The 21,119-nt window shown below is 39.8% G+C and overlaps 1 protein-coding gene across 6 annotated transcripts in view; it reads left to right on the forward strand.

Moving 5' to 3' along the window:
* The window catches only part of ksr2 (kinase suppressor of ras 2), a 189,674-nt gene that overhangs the window by 132,521 nt on the left and 36,034 nt on the right, over window positions 1-21,119 (forward strand). For 3 of the 6 annotated variants that reach the window (XM_034092087.2, XM_034092085.2, XM_071204343.1), the window contains 9 exons: window positions 11,705-11,774; window positions 12,971-13,054; window positions 13,333-13,418; window positions 13,525-13,578; window positions 14,689-14,709; window positions 14,981-15,093; window positions 16,605-16,773; window positions 17,783-17,824; window positions 20,016-20,085. In XM_034092087.2, the coding sequence (XP_033947978.1) occupies window positions 11,705-11,774; window positions 12,971-13,054; window positions 13,333-13,418; window positions 13,525-13,578; window positions 14,689-14,709; window positions 14,981-15,093; window positions 16,605-16,773; window positions 17,783-17,824; window positions 20,016-20,085 (709 nt within the window). The remainder of the gene's footprint in view (window positions 1-11,704; window positions 11,775-12,970; window positions 13,055-13,332; window positions 13,419-13,524; window positions 13,579-14,688; window positions 14,710-14,980; window positions 15,094-16,604; window positions 16,774-17,782; window positions 17,825-20,015; window positions 20,086-21,119) is intronic. The other 3 variants (XM_034092086.2, XM_034092088.2, XM_034092089.2) reach the window with 3 other exon arrangements.

A 21,119-nucleotide genomic window follows, 5' to 3' on the forward strand; every position in this document is an offset into this window, starting at 1 on the left:
TGTTTCTATCGACATCAGCTGCACAGAGCAGAACATGCCTTTGCACGGAGAGAAGAGGAGGTCTTTCTTTTTTATTTACAAAACCAAGATGATGCTTTAATGTCATAGCTTTAATTAGTTTTGACCATATAAAGTGCCCTTTGAGTACCCGTATAGCAGCTACACAATAACATGTATTATTATTATTATTAACATTAACATTAATATGTCATCTAAACATCCACCTATAACTTTAATACCTTCATTCCATGGAGGCTGAACGTATAATGCAGATACACTGTACCCTGTTCTGCACTCTCTTATGGTTATTATTTGGGTAAAATAAAACTGGAATTGTATGTAATCATTACAATGTGTATAAACTGTAAATCACTGAGTGAAGAGAAAGTGGAAGTTTTCTTTGTGGAGCTCCTTAGTTGATCCCGTGGTTCTCCAGATCCTATTTTAGGAATGGTGTGTGTATTTCTATGTGTGTATGTCTGAGCATCAGACACATGTGTATGCGCCCGGTAAGCGTGGATAAACATCGGTCCCAGGTCTATGTTTGGGATTAGGGCATCACTGCCGTCTCATACGTCAGGGCCCTCCAGCCAGCAGTATTGTAACTCATCTCTGTAGCGCTCTGAATCAAAACAATCGGAGGACCTACAAGGCTGGGGTGACCAAACGCTGTCTGCTCAGGATGAGTCAGCGCCCGGTCGAAGCTGAAACGTCAGCATCCTCCTGATATCCTCCTATAAGTTGCTATGGCTTTCCACCTCGAAATACTTTTTGTGATAGTCTGGTTACGATACTATTAGATAACATTTGAGATTCACAGTAGTGTTTCTTTGCTAGGGTGGTCTTTTGCACAAAGTGGGGATCTGATTGACTTTCCCCTGCATGGGATTCAACATGCTATTCAAAATGAATCTCCTTCCTACATGTATGTTAAAGGGGCTCTATTATGATTTGTGGGTTTTCTCTTTCCTGTAGTGTGTTACTGTATATAGCTTTCTTTGCATGTAAATCTGCAAAGGCTCAAATCCCTGTGTTACCTCCAGAGGGAGTTTCTCTGCCACACACTTCCTGAAACGCTCCATCGGACCCCTTTTGTTTGTTGCATCAGTACGTAACACTTGCACTTATATTGGCTATTGCTCCAATACATTGTACGTGATAATAAGGCTTAAGGGTGGGACACCTCTGAGCGTTTGACCAATCGTAACAGAGCCGGCCAGCTAACCAATCGGAGCAGACTGGGCTCTGGTTTCAGACGGAGGGTGAAAAGAGGTGCTGCAGCACAGGCAGTATGAGGAAGTGAAAGACCTTCTTAAACATCAAAGCATGTTAACATGTCACAGTAGAGGCACAACATATGAACCTGACATTGAGCAGAAACTGGCCCTTTTAAATACAGGCTCATTAGAATAGACCTACAGTGTCTATACACAAGGCTTGAGAAGTCCCTTTGCAATGTTGGGAGGTGGCGTAAAGAGACAGGTGCTAAAACAGAGAGTTTCAGATCGAGTGTTCAGAGACATATCCAGACAAACATTTTGAGAAATATAATTTTTTTTTTTTTAACATTAAAATATGTAAACATGCTCTATTAGAAACTCAAAACAAAAGAATGAACCTCGAGCAATGGTTAATGTTTATAGATTAAGGGACAACAACAAATGATTAGGTTAGGAAAAAGATCACACGCAAACATACACATTCAGCAGAAACTACACAATCTACTTTGTCTTGGTACATGGTGTTTTTTGGAGTGCCTGTATTTTCCTTATTGACACAACATTTTAGTTTATTCTCCCTGGAATGTTATGGCGATACCTCTAAGAATTGTTGAGTTTGAGGTTTGCATAAGATTTTTTTTTTTAAATCTCTTCCTCTCAGCATTACTTTGCCCTTATGCCTAACTTTATATTATAGGAATCAAAAAGATAACATTTATTTAGATTGCCCTCATGCATACTTGATATAATGGGAACATCAAAATAAAAACGTTCTTACAGTTTTGTTTTGCCATCACACCTGGAAGAACAATGCAAGACAGGACATATCTTGTGCAGCTCCTACTAATATACAAATAAAAATCACACACTTTATTTTTTCAATCACTTTTCTGGTCATGCCACTTTTCTTCTTTGAGGAGAGTGTTGAGGTGTTTTCACAGCCAACACAACCAAAGAACCTAGACCAGGGGTGTCAAACTCAAGGCCCGGGGGCCAAATCCGGCCCACGACTTCATTTTCTGTGGCCCCACAAGAGCTCTGAAAGAATATAATATGTTTATTATACGGTTACATGGCAATTTACAGAAGCACGTTGCCCATAAACTACATGTCCCACAATGCATCTCAAATTTGACTTTTATATTTTATGTCAGTTTTCTTTCTTCAAAATGTCGCTTTTTTTTCTAAAATGTCACTTTTTAATTTTTTCCCCCCAGAATTTGGCTTTTCTTTTTAAATCATTTTGTGACATTATCACTGAAGAGACTTGCAATTATTTGCCCTAGACTTCTGCTTTCAGACGTAGTTAATTATGAAGTTATTCCACTATCAGATAATAATCCAATGTAGAGGCAATAATGTAATATAATGCATTATTATATATATTAAATATTTATATATGTATTTTGATATAGTCTTAAAGTTACAGCCGGCCCTTTGAGTGCAACCATAATTCCTACGTGGCCCGTGATGAAATTGAGTTTGACACCCCTGATCTAGACCATAGACAAATAACAAAAATACATTGTAAAAAAATCTTGGATGCAAAATCTAAATGTTTCTAGTGAGGCTTCGGACGCACATGTATACACAAAAGGATGCATGCAATCATCATTTATGTGGCCTTGCTAATACCTAGAGATGGGCCATTGCACTGTCTCTCATTCTTAGTCTCTTGTGCTGAGTCTGCTCATGTTTATGTATGTGAAATAGATGTTTTTAAAAAACAATTTCAACTCCCTGCAAGCAAATAGCAGTTTCTTTGTTTACCCTCATGGTCCATCCATCCATCCATCTTCTCCCGCTTATCCGTGGTCGGGTCGCGGGGGTAGCAGTTCCAGCAGAGAGCCCCACACTTTCCTTTCCCTGGCGACATCAACCAGCTCTGACTGGGGGATCCCAAGGCGCTCCCAGGCCAGCGAAGAGATATAATCCCTCCACCTGGTCCTAGGTCTACCCCTTGGTCTCTTCCCAGCTGGACGTGCCTGGAACACCTCCCTAGGGAGGCGCGCAGGTGGCATCCTAACTAGGTGCCCGAACCACCTCAACTGGCTCCTTTCGACCCTCATGGTCAACTTGAATAATACATTTTCAGATATATATGTTTTCTTCTCTCGCTCCCATGATAAGTCATTGTTTTTCCAATGGAACAAGCGATGGTGGCCACAGAGGGATATTTTCAGCTCACCTCTAGCCCCTCAGGCAGTTTGAGCTCACACAGTCTGAGGCCACGTTTACATGGAGACGAAACGAGTGTGTGTGTGTGTGTGTGTGTGTGTGTGTGTGTGTGTGTGTGTGTGTGTGTGTGTGTGTGTGTGTGTGTGTGTGTGTGTGTGTGTGTGTGTGATGCAGAGAAAGAGAGAGTGTAGGAGTCTGAGTGTGTGCTTATGGATATAAATGGCTTACATGTTCTTCATACCCTTTGCACACAACTCAATCTGAGTGACGTCACTAGTACACATGTAGAAAATAAACACTCACCCTAACCTCGCTTTGACACTTTTGCGGTTGCGTCACAGATCTCCTAGCAACCGAGTGTGGCACCTCAATGGAGGTCCCTTTGAGAGTTTGCAAATAAATAATGGCTACAAATAACCGATACATTTAAAATAGGGTGAGGACAACGATGGGTGAAGATTGGCTTCAATTTATATATTTATCACTGCAGACATAACGTTTTGTCATTCAGGAATCGTTCTTGTATGTGTGTTTGAGGAAATGGATGTTGACATGTTGAGTCATGCCAAGGAAATACAGAGCCAATCATATTCAGCTTTCTTAATGTCTGAGTGAGTCAGAGTGAACCAATACCCTAAGGGCAAGAGAGTCAAAAATTAAAATCTTAATTATCTGATGGCACAGATAGACCTTAAAGGGGTCATGAGCACCTTCCGTTATGCTTGGAAAAGGGATATTAACAAGCTGGAGAGAAATGTTCCTTTTTCTGTCGCGTTTTATTTAAATCGTTATTTCTAGAATTCCAAAATGTATATTCCTTTGTTGTCACTTACTCTCCCAGATGCTTTTTTTATGTTATCGTTGGCACCATAAATTGTTGCATAAAACATTAATATGCAGGAAATTCATGTGTTTGCAAACCCCCTGTTTTAAAGAGCCCCCCTCCCCCAGTGAAACCTTCTTCTTTGAATAAAGGTTTGTTTTAAATGCACACATAATAATTAATGATCAATTCATAATTTAAACAGTGTCACCAAAGTAGGCTTTAAGAGCATATGTTAGTGAATAATTAGCAAAAATTGCTTTTTAATGAAAATCCTCTGCCATCCACAAGGCCCCGCTTTTCGGTATTTTTGTTCTCATATTTTGTCGATAAACTAATCTAATTTTATTTAATAGTAGGATCAGGATTTTGTGATGACTTTTTCCTTGCTCTTTAATATTTTCCTGCATAAGAAACCAAGCAATAAGTGCATGCTGACTCAACAAGTTATTGTCTCACACCATCTAAGGAAACCTTGCATCGAAGATCATTACAGTCAATGAAAAGGAGGATTGTTCAATGGCGACTGTAGAAACGTACGGCAAGTGTATCAAACACAGGAGATGGCACTGTTTGGTCATTTGAGTGTAAGCTCCACTGAAGCATGCATCAAGTTCAGTAACAGGCTCTACATCCAGCCATTTCTTTATATGATTTGAGAGTGAATAACACATTGAGGTTATAAGAAGAAGTTGTGAAGGAGCCCACATATTTATACAGCAAATATGTTTCTTTCCTGAAACAATAAGCTGTGTTTCATCAGTGTTGTCCAAGAACTAGGGAGCTATTGAAGCCAGAAGGTGCCCTACAACACCTGAAAGCCCTCCATATGGTCAGAATGACTTGACCACCAAAACCGGCAGTCTGCAGCCCGTCTGCATGCTCGGAGCCATTTGAGTTCTTAGGTTGAGGAATACACTTCCAAGCAATGCCAAGCCTCGAGCCGAGGCATCATCTGTTCTCCCATCCCTGTGTCGCCCTGGCACACTTAAACCTCCAGTCTTAGAACCCTAGCATCTATAAGGGCCACACTAGTTACAGCTAAGGAAATTGATATTTTTTCTATCACTGTGATTGCTGTTTACAACATTGATTAGTGTGTGTGGTGTTATTTGTATGACAGCACAATAGTCTGAATAAAAAGCTGATTGGCGTGTAGCTGTTGCCATAGCAACTGAGCAACCTGGCTTTGTCTCTTGTTCATAATGAGGTGGGTTTTTTCTCACATTCGGTCAGATAAAAACGCCAAACTCTTCTATTCCCACCATGCTCTTTGTGCATTTTTGGCTGCCTGTCCAAACAGATACTTTTTCAGTTGAGTACTTTCACCTGGTGGAAACGCATTTAATGCATGGATGAGAAACGATGAGGATATGCGGAGCAACAGCCTGTAATATATCGCTCAAATAACACTCATGTGCTGTAATGCAGCACACTGTGCAGCAAACGCCCACACGCTTTTTTACAGTCCTGTTCACTTCTTCTGCTGCTCTGCACAGTCCACTGTATATACCATCATGTCAGACTCTCTTCTAGTTACACAGGCTGCAGCTTCTCTTTGCCATGTTGTGTTGTTTTGTGCTGAACTTGTTTGGTATCGTCCTTTAAAGCTTTTCTCCTTATGATACCATGTTAGTTAAGCTGTTGATTGCATTTCATTGAAGCTTTTATCCAAACCACTCTGAACTTGATGATTCTCATAATAAGTAGTAGGTGTATTAGAGATGACTTGGTGACAGCGCTGACAATTAGAATAATTAGATTCCCTCCATGTATGTATCTTACGTTGAATTGATTGTCACATGCTCCACAGTTTTATTTTTTTACCCACAGTAGAAATGTCATCTCCGTGGGGAGTAGCAGTGTTCAGCGCTCAGTCAATCACCACAACAAATAAACTATATTTTGTTCTAAATAGGCTCCTAGACTCAAGTAGTGTCTTGTGCGCACGCGCACACACACACACACACACACACACACACACACACACACACACACACACACACACACACACACACACACACACACACACACACACACACACACACACACACACACACACACACACACACACACACACACACACACACACACACACACACACACACACACACACACACACACACAGAGAAAGCATACTCAACCCCATGGTCTGCTGTGTGTCATGTGACCGGCCAGTGGAGGAGGGGAAAGGAAGGCCTCGGCTTAATTAGTCTGAGGCCAAACAGAGAAGATGGAGGAGGACACTGTTGTCTGGCGCCTTGAGGGTTCCTCAGCTCCTGCAGGCTCATATGTCTCACACACACACACACACACACACACACACACACACACACACACACACACACACACACACACACACACACACACACACACACACACACACACACACACACACACACACACACACACACACACACACACACACACACACACACACACACACACACACACACACACACGCGCGCGCACACACACCCGCACACACACTGGAAAACACTTGAATTCCATGTTGGTAAAGATGATGAATCTTTTTTTGATGGTTTTTAATAGTTTCACAAAAATTTCATTCGATTTATTAACAGGATCCCGAGATGTAAACGTTGTACTACTTGATATTTCAGTTGTGGTTGATTTGGAAACACATGTGGTTACCATGGTTGCAGGAAGTGGGTCTTAGTACTCCTGCAAACACTCCTTGAGCAGCTGTCAGGAATTCATCAGAAGACTAGCTGGTTTTTCTCAAATGGTTTTAATAGAGATGTCAGTCAAAATAATTGCACCTGCATTGGGATTTCCTGCTGCGCATGCCACAAGCAGCGTTCTACAAAGCAAGAGTAAAGGTTGTTTATCTTGTTGAGAAGTTGGAAAAGTCGTGTGCATCTTTTTATGTACAAAGTTGATTTGGCAGCTCTTTTTCCTCAAGTCTTTTGCAAAAAATGTAACTCCAAAATGACATTTGTGTTGTGTCATAGTTGAATGATTGCGTTTATAATGCATTGCACTTTAAATATGAAACATTTTTAAACAATCTGGATTCTGCGCAGGAACAGGAACATTGAAAACACTACTACATTTTAAGGGATGGACATAAAACATTAAAAACAAAAAAATATATGTTAATCCTTAAACCAAGACCGTCAACTGAGCCCGATAAAAGAAAAGAAAAATCCTCCTAAATACAGCTAACTTAATTGAAATGTTATGTATCATGTACAAAGCTCTTACCTGACTTTTCTTATGGCCTGCATGGGGCTATTTCTCCATGTTCTTGCCATTGTTTATGCTTCAGCTTTGGCTTTGGTTCACATTACTTGACTGTTATTGTTGTATCTCTGATTGCTGAATCAAAGGTTTTATTACAGTTGCATTTGATCTTGTCTCATTGGATACTGCTCACACTCTGGCCTTTGTTTTGCCAATATGCAATACCCTGTAGATAATAGGGGTGTAACGGTTCACAAACATTTCGGTTCGGTACGTACCTCGGTTTTTTGGTCACGGTTCGGTTCGGTACGTTTTCGGTACAGCAGAATTTTTTTTCACAAAACAAAACATTTTATTATTATTAAACTGTGAATAATGTATTCACTCAAATAAATACAAAATATAATAAAATAAACATTAAGGTGCAGCATTTCGATGAACTGAAATAATCTGTATTTGAACTTTACTGTACTAGTACTCACAAAACATAAACTATTAGTTTTGGGTTTTTAATTATTATTAAACTGTGAATATTCACTCAAATAAATACAAAATATAATCAAATGAACATTAAGGTGCAGCATTTCGATGAACTGAAATAATCTGTATCTGAACTGTACTGTACTAGTACCTAAGCAGCCAGCTTGACATTAGGACTTGCTTGTCATTGTATTTTCATGTTGTTTAAAGAAAGATGAACTTGTCCACATGGCTGCTGAAAGGGCAGATCTGCTGGCACTAGCAATGTCTCCTGCCGTGGAGAACACCCTCTCGCTAGGGACAGAGGTAGCAGACACAGCCAGGTAGCGCTTTGCTGACATGGCAACATAAGGATATTTGGCGTTTATAATAGCTTTGGCTCGGTCTGAAGTTTTTGCGAGTGGTGGAGGCTAAATGCTAGCGGGAGTTGGGTTTGCACTTCAGTTTTTTGGTACCGGTTATATTCACGTTCGGGTGATGCCTTTTCAAATGAGTGTGCAAGTTTGATGTATTGCCAGCCGCGTAACCAATTTTAATTGAACAATGCCGACAAACAGCTTTGGTTCGGTCCACCTGTCTTTGTCCGTCATCCTTGTACGTAACTGCGAAACCAAAATGTTCCCAAACCGGAGACTTCAATGATGCTGGAGGATTTTCGAGCTCAACTTTATCTGCGTTCGCCATTAATTTTCGACAGTTCCTCAAATTACCGACTAAATTTGAACGCATCCCTCTGACCAGCTCTCATAGCATGCCCTCTCATCCAATGAAATGACTTGCTCGCTCTATGACGCGATGAGCCCAATGGGAGCAAATTACTCTGAATGCTGCGACGCAGCACCTCAGATTACTTCCAAGAAGTTGTTCACGTTCTCAATTTTTTACGTTTAACGTTGTATTCGTTCGGTACACTTCGGTACACACGTGTACCGAACCGAAGGGCCCGTACCGAATAATTTCGGTACGGGTACGTGTACCGTTACACCCCTAGTAGATAACAGTCAATAGTGCATCGATTATTATTGACTTACATAAATGCACTGTTTTTACAGTTGTGCGATCTGAGTTTAGCACGTGACTGGTGGACTCCACCACTGCAACTAAACACTACTTGACCTCTAAAGGACAGACATAACACATATAACAAACAATTAAATGAGGGCAATTCTTCCACGCCCAAAATCTACACATAAAAAACACATCTGAAGGTTTCTGTTATACCTCAAGCGTGTATGGTTCTGTTGAGTTTGTTGTCATGAACACTTACTGACATTAAACTACACTCCCCCGTTCTGTGAGAGATGATAGGATCATGAATGAGTGGCACTGAAGACAGACAGCGACGTCAACAGCGAACACACACGATGATAAACAGCCCTGACCACGCAGCTGACAAGTCCAATCATCTGCCAGTCGCCAACAAGGCCGACAAGAAGCAGATGATGTCAGTTTCCCCTCTGTATTGAGTTATCAGGTTGATTGAGTGTAATTGAGCGATGCATCGGAGTGCGGAGAGAAGACACTGGGCCTCTGGAGAGGCTGGGGGAGGAAAGGGAGACCGGGTGTTCTTCAGGAACAAGGAAATGCTATACGGCACCGGGGCCATGAGATTAGCACTGCCAATAACTTGTGGCCTTGTTATCAATTAATAGGATTGATTGAGCCCCTTACCAGATAAAAAGTGCTCTTCATTCTACTGTAGTGTAGCCACTAGTGTGTAGCTGCAACATACACTGCAGGAAATGTATCAGCCAAGTATCTAAACCATAGAGGACATGAACTTTAACTTATAAAAATGATGCCTCTTGATCGGAAAGTTCAGTTTATGATTGGATACCTTTCTTTGGACTTTGAATCAATTCAACTGGTGAGAGTTCTTCCGCCTCCTGAGGAAATCTGTCTCTGAAACAATTTTCAAAGACTCGAATCGACAAGTTTCCAAGACTCTTCTCGGAGGAACATTAGCATCTCAATGATGAATCTGCCTGTCTTTTCTGTTTACTTTCAAATAAAAAAAGATATAATAAAGAGCCTATGAATATGATGATTGAAAAAGACGTTCTCAAATTCATAGATGATTCCCTCTTTTGGGCGATATTGTGGCATATCGAGCTGAAATGAATTTGGAACTCTTCATCCTATCGGCCTAACTGAAGTGAATCTTCTTCTGTCCTTTCATGTGGAGATCGATCTCAATGCACACCTCAGCCCACACATCCATTTCAAGGCATTAGGAGTTTGAAGCATTGAGGAAGGGACTTCTAGGTCGCTTTTTTCCGCACAATTTCCTGATTTAATCTATTGTTCATCTCCGCCGTCTGCCCATGTAAAAAAATCGAAAGTCTCCTACTCCAATCTGCCTGTCATTCCTTTTCAGCTTAAAAGTGACATACTACTCATGAAAAAGACCGCACCAAGGTAACCAGAATATCAATAAATTATTACACATCTGGGACTCAGCCAAGAAGACGCAAAAGATGAGGGATGGGACATTTGATGTGGACGCTAATGAATCTCATGGAGTTGGTGCATGATTATCCATCTATGTAACACCTTTTTAATCTTTAAATATAAGAAATGCACATGCAATTTACCTTAAAGGGAAAGGGTGCTGATTTTACACATACGGTTCTTAGGGAGGACAAATTCTGCATTGTTGGAACAGTCATAATAATAAGGAATATGCATTTCTGTAATAATTACATAATGTAATGTTCCATAATGAATAAATACCAAATATTTGGGCCGGTTTATGTTATGAAGCTGTGCTCCGGTTACATTTACCAGATTCTCTTTTTGCGCCATAACTCTTGATTTGTCTCAATCGTCATGCTCTCTTCTCTTTTTTTTTCTTTATACCTGCACATATTCTATTAGAGCTATGCATAATGTTACAAAGTGTTAGTTTTACGCTACTACAAGATGTACTGTGGGATACCTCATATAGGGTATACTATTCTCATTATACTGTACAAAGAAACATTTTGTATCAGTTGGATTGTGAATTGTTGTATAGATAGATACCTCTTCCTTTTCCATGTTATTTTGAGGATGACTGCATTTATCTCTAGATTGTAAAAAGTTTGACGGAATAAAACCTAAATAGGCCTCTCATACCCTATATGAGGTATTATTTTTGATCCTGCATGACGCACATTACGTTATATCCTGGGATCTTTTTTACCTGGCACATCATTACATTACATTGCATTAGAGCGCCCTATCACCTCTATCATGCATATCCACCACCTCCAGCCGACTTCACAGGCCACGCTGTGTAGGCTGCCATTCTGTCCCTGTAGTAAGAGGTTGCGCACAAATGTATTGGGCTGCTGAGTCATTGTCAGTACTAACGGACCAAGCGTAATGTTTTGTAGTGGAAACCTTTTGAGGCTAGAATCTCTCACAATGCAATGCAGATACAAATGAGATACCTGTATGGTGTTGTCAGCTCATGCTGGAAGCTGTGTTGTCTTTATAATGCACTGATTATATTATTATTGATGTCTATCCATCTATCCATCCATTACAATACCGATCCAACAGTCCATGTGCGTTCTTGACAATAAGGACAAAGGATCGTTTACAGTGATGAGTTGATAGTGAGTCATGACTAACTGTGAGAATGATATCGAAACAGCTGATTAAGTCTGACACCAGAAAGTCCCTTTGTTGCTACACAATGTTGTTTGATACTAGAAATGTTGTCAATTTTGAAGAATATTCAGTCAATATTAACATTGGACTCAAATAATAACATAACGACCTTGCCTTTCTCTTATTTCTTCCGCTCCAGACACTCTCTCAGTGCCTCGCTGGTCCCCACAGATTCCACGAAGAGATCTGGGAAACTCAATAAAACACAGGTAGGTCTAAAGGAAAGAGTGTGGGTGAGTGTGTGTGAGTGTGTGTGTGTGAGTGTGTCTTTGTACTTGTACATCTGTAATAGAATGTCAGTCCAATTAAAAAAAAAAAGAAAGAAGATGGCCCCCTTGCATAACTCTCAATTCTCATCCGTCCCTCTCTTTTTCTCTCCCCCTGCTTGACTCCGAACGCTAGTGATCTAAAAAGTAAAACAATACCGTATTAGTTGTGGGATCTCAGCCACCTCCAGAACGTGGGTCTTTTGCCTTCTGAAAGTCATCGATATGGAACGAGAACCCCAGCCCAGGCAAACTGAGAGCAAATGTAAAGCCGTTATTTGAATATTAATGCTGGCTTCAAGAGATAAGCAATTACTCCATCCAGCATCTACTAGACGTGCCGATTTGCATATTTACAACTTGATCGTATTGTTAACCTGTTGCGATAAGTGCATTTGCGTCTTTGCTACACAATGCACTACTTTGACTTAGTCCAATGTGCTGAATGAATACTTCTTTATGCAAAATCGGCCCTTAATGTCACTTCATCGTTCATATCTGACAGCGGAGCCTACTAAAAAATCCGAGGGAGTTGGATTGAGTTGTGCTACTCAATTGAGGCGAAGACGGGCCAAATAAAGAGATTTGGTTCCTGTCAAACTACATTAGTCACCTGCCATTAGCCATCCAGGCGTCACATCAGTAAATACAGCCAATAGCCACATACGTGCTCGTACCACTCGGACGGTCTGTGCAGGGAATTGGTCGAAACTGCGGAGCACTTTGTGGATTTGTTTGTTTGAGAAGCAAGTGTGTTGGAACCTTTAGCGATGCAATTTCCTTCGCTCCCATCTCTCAGACTGGTTGTTGCATTGATGTAAACCCCATGGCCTAGGCCCCGCGCAGCAGAGTGACTGCCTGAGATGTTAATTCACACAGGGTTACCGAAAGATGAAAATGAAATGGGGGCCCAAAATGAAATCAGCAGGTGAGGGAGCTAAGAAGGTAAACACTCTTGCAAAACTACTTTCTTCGGGCAATTTTTTATCCTCGCAGGAAGGTTACGCAGGTAATGTGTGCCGTCAGAATGAGAGAATGTTATGAAAGGCTTAAAGGTTAGAAGCCGTGTTTTCTCCCGTTAATCCACATGTCCTGATGTTCCTTAAATAGTCTATCTCACTCTTTTCTTTTGCTTGTAGGTTTTCAACCAAGTATTGGATGTCCCAGACATGCATAGTATGTGGAAAGGGAATGTTGTTTGGACTGAAATGTAAAAACTGCAAGTGAGTACTTCCTTTTATTCAAACAATAGTAGTGATTTGTGCCTCATTACAGATAATCATATCTGGGATTTATGAAATTAGTGTTTTTTGTTGGTTGATTGTTTTTTGAAGGTGAAACGTGTTTATGAACCCTTTTGTTTCTATCTCACTTGAATACATTCATATTTGTTGTTTCATGATAATGCACCCAATTTGCATAAGTTGTGTAAATAAGCTAAACTTTGAACAACATGACACACACTAATAGAATGCCCTGTCCTTCTTGTGTATGCATGCAGGCTGAAGTGCCACAACAAATGCACCAAAGAAGCCCCACCTTGCCATTTATTGATCATACAACGAGGAGGACGAGAATCCCTCAAAGGTATTTATTTTAATATTTGCTCCACACACAATTTCCTCCAAATTAATGGTGATAACCTTCTCAGATCATTTTTGATTTGCCACTGTTAACCAAGATTTTTTCTCAGTCTTCCTAAGCCAGGTGTTTATCGGAGATGCAGGGTTGACAGGGGGAGATAGAGGTGAAGATATTGCCTATTTCAGTGTGCTTGTACCTGCTTACTTAGGACACCAGTTCTTACAACTGAGCTATCCTGTGGCCAAATGTTGATGATTTTTTTATTTAAAAGTCAGTAATGAAATTTGAGTTGTTAAAGGTGGGGTAGGTAATTTTGGAGAAACCAGTTCGAGGTCGCTATAATTTGAAAATACACAGCCGGAAGAAATCTGCCACTTCCTTACAGAGCCCCTCCTCCAACACACACGAACGCGCACATGACCAATGAGGGCACGAGATAAGTTTGTGCACAGATGGAAGGCTGACAGGCAGGTAGGCCATCCAGTTACTTTAGCCGGGCCGGATGGAATATAACAAAAAGTGTATCTCGAGCCGGTTTCTCAAACTTACCTACCCCACCTTTAATATCCCACTCTGTTACTTTGATCTTTCTGGAAGTCAGCTTCCTTTCAGTTTGATTAAGATTGGCTGCAGAGCATGAACCAAAACTCCACCCCTGTCTTTCCATCGTAATTTAGCAAACACATGTTTATGAACACATTCAACAGACTTGCACAACACTGATCTTTTCAACAAATATGTATATAGATGAGCACTGGCCGTATTAAACCAGAAAACACTCTAACGTGGACTTTAATTGAGTGAATTATGTCAACAGATGTCACATAACTGTATTTAAACCTGTTTAAACTCAATGTTATTGGTTTCAACTGAACTAATGTGAAATGTGTCGACATAATACAGATAATCAAAGTCAATATTTCAGTTCTTTCAATGTGGCTTTAAAATGTGTTGCTGTTTTGTGGATATTAAAAGAGTACATGTATCATGCCTTCATCGTTGCTCATATGTTTGCATTGGACCTTAAAGCTACTGAAAAGACCATTTATTTCAGTCAAATCCCCATTTAAAACATGAAAGAGTCTTTGCTGGCTTTCGCAGATAAAAGGTTATCTTATTAATTAAGCCACTTAGGTTTGAGTAATGTGACTGCGTCATGCACTGCCTATACTGATACAGACAGCACTGAAATAAATTCCATTAACTGCTATCAGAATTGAGATTCTTTTGTCCTTTTCTGCCCCCCCCCCCATTCTTTTCTCTTCCAAATAAGATCAACAAGGAACAACTCAAGGTAGGGAACAGTAATTACACTTAATCTATTCTTCTGTAGTAAGAGAAAGTGACAGTTTCCCAATGACTCAATATCCTATAGGAAACCTTTTTTCTTCCTAACAAAGTGTCTGTATGCGATAACAATTGGATGGTGTTCAAGAAAAGGCATTTTATAATTGAAGCATGGCCTAATTAAGATTTTCTTTTCAAATGTTCCTGAAGCTATTAGGCTACTATTGTTTTGTTTCAGCCTCTCACAGTGTTTAATTGTTTTCTGTGCTTCTTTTCAGCAGTAGCTCGTTTGGTACGGACTGAATCAGTGCCATGTGACATCAACAACCCGCTCAGGTACACAGACCTGCACATCAGTCAGACACTCCCCAAAACCAACAAAATCAACAAGGTAAGTGCAAAAATAAACTGTGTGTTCGAATTTTCAGCTGAACCTGTCCTACATATCACATGTCTTCCATTTTTGGGTGGCTGGGAAAGAGTGTCTTTCTCAGGGGATCATGAAACCGTACCAAAATATCTTCAGCAGTATTGATGTATACACAGATGGATTTGTTTTGTGCAATAATACAAGGTTTCCATGGTGATATGGAACTGTTGTGATCCCGATGTGTGAGTTTGGAAATAAGACATTTGAATGCATAATGTTCACCTTTAATGTGCTGCTAAATGATAAACAAATTATGTGTAAATAACTTTGCAAACAGAGATCGGTCTTATGCGTGTGGTTGCTATTTTCTTGGATATATATATATATATATATTATGTTTTACATTTATCTTGCTTTGAATTTGTTTTTTAAAAACTCTCATTTAAGGGTATTGCCAGTCCCCTGTACTCTCTGAATTGGTCCTCACAGCGTACTACTACTGTTTGTCTTATGAATGAGACGGACACAGCCGGAAATATGTTAATACGCCCTTTTCTACTATCATTTGTCAAATTATTCATCACTTCCTGTCTTAGCTCATTATTTTCAAATGTAATTTAGTAAACATAATTTCAAACTATTTTTTCAACTTATACCCTAAATAAAGGCATCAATTCATTTTCTTTTAATTCTTTGGGTGATGAAATAAACTTGCAGAGACTGGAAGCTTAAGAAAAATAAAATATAATCAAATGGTAAACATTTTGTTAGCAGTCAGTCTGTCATTCCATTGCAAGCTAGAGTTATTTTAAAACCTCTACAATTCAAGGATGCTCTTCTGGCTGAGATTTTAGGGTGGGCTGCTGGACGACATTTGACAACAGCAACAAACGTTGATGTTTAATTTTGGTTTGAATGTTCAGATTATGTAATGAATAGTGCTTTTTCATCAGAGTCGGTACAATCCCGACAGGTGTGTTAAATACAACTAATAATGCTATTGATTGTTGTAAAAAGTGGCACAAAAACCTGATTTGGATTATTAGAATCCATTATGAAGTTATTATTGACCCATTTTAAAAAAAAAAGAATGTGGGTGGAGTCCAGACAGTGTTTGTATTCATAAAATGTCTTTGGTGACGAATAGACTTATTCACAAGTTACATCTTCAGCTGAAGAACTGATTGAGGGTTAGCAAACTTTATTCGTGGCTATGTTGGAGGATCATTGAATGCACCCCTGAAGGGAGTTTTAAACAAAGGCTTCCTGTTTTATACACAATGGAAAGCTGTCTTTGTCAGAAAAGTAAAGGCAGCATATTGCTCATTGTGATGGATTGCCTCTGTCTGGGCCAATTGCACGTCTATGCAAGTTGATTTTTATATTGTACTGATATTAATGAAAGCCAAGTGCTGCCTGGAAGGAGGAAAATCAATCTAGAAACTTGAATAAAGTTGAGCGCAAGCACTTTGTATTAAGCAGACAAAAATGTGCGAGAAATAACCACGTTTCTCTTTCCTGTCTCTTCCCAGGATCACATCCCTGTCCCGTATCAGCCAGACTCCAGCAGTAACCCGTCCTCCACCACCTCCTCCACCCCGTCCTCCCCGGCTCCGCCTCTGCCCAGCAGTGCCACGCCCCCCTCGCCCCTGCATCCCTCCCCACAGTCGGCGCGGCAACAGAAACAGTTCAACTTGACAGGTATCAAAATCAGAGTACCTATAAATACAGAGATATTCGCATATTTTACATGGGAAACAATACATGAAACAATGCACACCAAATTCCCCCTCTATCAGTTCTGAAGCTGATAGAAATGTGATTAATTTAGCAGATCTGTGGTTGACACCACAATAATAGACAAAAGTTAAATGCCGAATGCTTGACTTTGACATCTAATTGAGAATTGCTACTTTTACTTAATAATTTGAGTACTTAAGTGGTTTGTCGCTAATAAAAAGCAAAGGAAAAAAAAGACTACTTTTGACCTATTAAAGCGCTAAATGAAAGTCAAGCTGGGCACCATAAGTCTTTATTTGTTTACATATTATTCATTCTGTGGTAAAGATTAGTGTGTGCACCAAATTCCACACAATTCATCTACCAATTGATAATGCTTTTCACCTGAAACCAAAAATATCCAACTCATGGTAGTTCTAGAAGAAAGGGGGATGCCAAAGTCAGTAAGATACACTGTCACAGAACCATGACCATCTGATTAAAATCTAATAACATCCATCCAATCATTATTGAGATATTACGTTCTGGACAAAAATGACCAAGAATGACATTGCCTTCAACAAAATTATGTTGGTTGCGTTGCTAAAAAAGTAAAAGAAAAAATGCTTAATTTTCATGAAACCAATCATGTCCAGCAAACATACCACTTACATGTAAACCAATAAAAGTTTAGGTTGTCAAATGTATCTGAAAATGACGATATTGTGCTGTATACACGCCTCTTATTCATGTAGTTACTTTGCTTAAAGCCTGTAAATAAAGGTAATAAAAACTGATTATAAAAGACAAGAGTTAAAAGGGTTAGTAATCATAAATTAATATTTGAGCGACACGTATGTTTAAATTCTAGCAACACCGTGTTTTATTATCTGCATATGGACTAATTGTGTAAATACTGAATCAACAATCAACCCTTGTAAGATTTGTGAATCCACATCACTCCAGCTCTCCTTTTGTTTTCTTTCCGCAGGCTCCAGTTATTTCAAGTACAAACAACAGTTCATCTTTCCCGGTAAGTACCTCGTAATTGTTCATTGCCCCTACCCATAATACCCTAGAAGCAGCTCAGGAAGGGTATGGAGGAGGAGGACTCCTTTGATGTTGGTGCTGATTTTCATCTCGTCACCATGGCCTGCTTTAAGACTGTCGTCCCCTACACCCACTCGCTGGTTGTCTCATTTGGGCCTCCTAATGACTTGTCAATGCCCAGACTCTTTTCCTTTGTCCACACTGGGACCACACAGTCGTTGCTCATTTGGCAGCCTATTATAGCCCAGACCACCTGGAGTGGTATGAGGAATAGAACGAGGTGTAATTGAGATATGGCGAGACAGGGTTTTTGGAAACAAATGAATATACAGCACCCTGGATATTATTATTGTAGCCACACTCTCTGTTCTCATCTAAATCACGGCAGCTACCTCTATGAGCTGCATAACAACACAGTCGAACACTACCACTTACTGTTAGTCCCGTCAATCTAAATACCATTACGTTGTAAGTGTAGCTATATTCAAGTCAAATTCAATTGACTGTAAATGCAGACTCTTTTGTTTTGATAAGAAAATGAAAAACACAATCACAAAAAGCCTCCCAGGGGTAATTACAGTAGGATTGAACATGTATTCATCCATCATATGTACACAAGCGCTAAATCTAAGTGTCGCTTGAGCATATTCCAACGTACATTTTTGGTGGAAAGAAGTAATACCCTTCAGTCAGTCTGTCGCAGGGGCCACAAACACAGTGGCTGGCAAAGAATCACACCATTGGACATTTTAGAGCCTCCAATCCTTCTGGCTTGCTGGTCTTTGGAGTAAATCTATGAACAAAATCCATGCAGGCATCACACGGGAAACAAAACCACGTCCTTCTCAATTTGAGGTCACGTGCCAGCTACTAATGCACCGTTCCACAAAGGGAATGTTTTTTTGGTGGCTCACACTGTGCCAACACGGGCTGAAAGCATGGCATGTCTTTAAAAGGTAGATGCCACATCAAATCTGACCTCACTCGTCTTACATGTTCAAAATGAATGCTTCCATGGAAAAGCTAACAGAAGGTAACCTGCTCTTTCTTTCTCTGAAGATATGACACACAGTATGCTCTACATGCTTTCATGGTGATCAAATGAAATACAAATCTTTCTACATGCTTTGAAGACGCATACTCTGAAGGGATATCACATTTCGACACATATATTGTATTTCTCAAGATTGTATTCCCACTGGGAAGACTTTTCTAAGCTTATTGATATTTCCATACACATTATGTCTAGAACGTCAGACTCCAATACAAAGGGTTAGGAGAATGCGAGCGTTCCTTTGTGCAGCTAACCTTTTCTCTGCTGCAAACTGCACACCAGGTGCAAAGAAAAGGAACAACACGTGTTGAATTCCAGCACACTGTCAGCACTAAGTGATTTGAAATTGCTTCAGTGATGAATTGCCATAAGTGCAAATGATATTCCCAATGTATCATGATATGGTTTTGGTGTTCTCTAATTGAAATCTTCAAACAATGTGTGGGAATTGACTTTTCTTTGCTGCTTTCACCCCAGGGAAAAGATATGCGGCGGTGGATTTGATCATGTTTTTATCATGTTAACACGTTTGTTTTTTTTTAAATAAGGACAATCTGGATTTACATAGGCCTCGAAAAACGTGGACATACAGTTCGTGGAAATGTGGGAATGCGGGTATTTGAATCAAAGTCAAATGTTTGTTGCTCTAAAATGTGTTTCCTGTGAGTTACATTTTAAATGTATCAATTGCTATTAAGCCGGAACCCCTTTTAATGCAGACTTATCTATTTTAAGATGGAGGTACATACACCTTACCTATAGCTGAATTCAATCACTTCCTTTAAAAAAGAAAGATTAACTAAACAATTGCACTCAGTAAAGTCTTAGTAAAATATCAATAAAGTATTTTTGACTTTTTTCACAACCCTAATTGAATACAAACAGTCTCACTTTCTAAATGTGGTTCACTACTTAATTGCTTCCATCTATGGTACAGTAGTTGCTAGTGGTTTAATAAAAACGCCATTCAAATATTGAGGAAATAAATTATTACATCTTTTTTCCAGCCCTAAAGAAGAATAGAGACCAAAAGATACAGGTTTAACAAAATTGATGTTAAAAATATGCATCGCTTTGTTCTAACCTGTTTGTTTGATATTTGTTACTCTAATTTCCCCAGATGTTGCTGCAGAAGCTCCTTCAAGCAGAGCACCACAGGTCATCCTGCACCCCGTACTGTCTGAACCAGGGTGAGCAGATCATTCATTATAACACGTTATTCATCAAAACCACATGTCTACCTTGGAAGAAATGAAGAAAGTACTTATGATATTCCTCATAAGTTCTTGTCAGTTATCTCGCTTTCATCTACACGCTCCTTTGTCTCCTCCTCTCCGTGGCCGCTGGTCAGAGGCCAGGTCAAACTTATTGGAGCACAGATATTTGGGTGACAATTTCAATGCGGGAGCCTACATGACGAATACTCTGAATGTCAGCACATCCTTTCGTTCACGCTACACTTGGGATGCCAACTGGATTTTCACTAGCTCTTTGAGGAAGCCAGTGGTCACGGGAAAACAACCGGAGAAGGAGGTGGAGTGATGAGATGCCTTTCGACCCAGATGTTAATTGGATCAGAATCTCAATCTATCTTAGAAACAGGGCGAAATCACCCCCATCTATAGGCAGATGGTTAATTTTGATGAAATATGGACTGTACTTATGGATTGTAATGGATTAATCAATAGTAAATAATGTCATATGTTTTATTTTATGAACATCCACTTGAAGAGGTCCTAGACAGATGATGGCTGTTGTTTTAAATGATGCTTAACCCCAGGCTAGTGATGTATTTAGATACAAAATATATTTTTGTGCTACATTCTTTAAGCAGCTGTTAGCTTTGAAATAAGAATATGTAAATGAAAGCCCGGAAATATTTATAGCAGAAAATAAAGTACAAAAGGTAATGTAATGCACACATAACCGGAGGCTCTATAGCAGGGGTGGCCAACCAGTCAGAGGTTAAGAGCCACATTTTTTCTCTGTTACTGCAAAGAGCCACATCAAACACACATACCGCTTGTTTCAGTTTTTTTGTTTTCTGGAGACAAGATTTCAACCACGTCACTGATGCATTTTTGTGGCATTGGGATATATATTTTTTAAATCCTCTGGAGCAGAGAGAGGAGCTGTGGATTATTGATTAATGCATCAGTGTCTCTTAGGGTCAAAAACACTAAACTCACAACTTAAAATGAAAGCGTTTAGTTTATTTAATAAA

Source organism: Pseudochaenichthys georgianus, chromosome 9 (genome assembly GCF_902827115.2).
Source record: "Pseudochaenichthys georgianus chromosome 9, fPseGeo1.2, whole genome shotgun sequence".
Lineage (NCBI taxonomy): Eukaryota > Metazoa > Chordata > Actinopteri > Perciformes > Channichthyidae > Pseudochaenichthys > Pseudochaenichthys georgianus.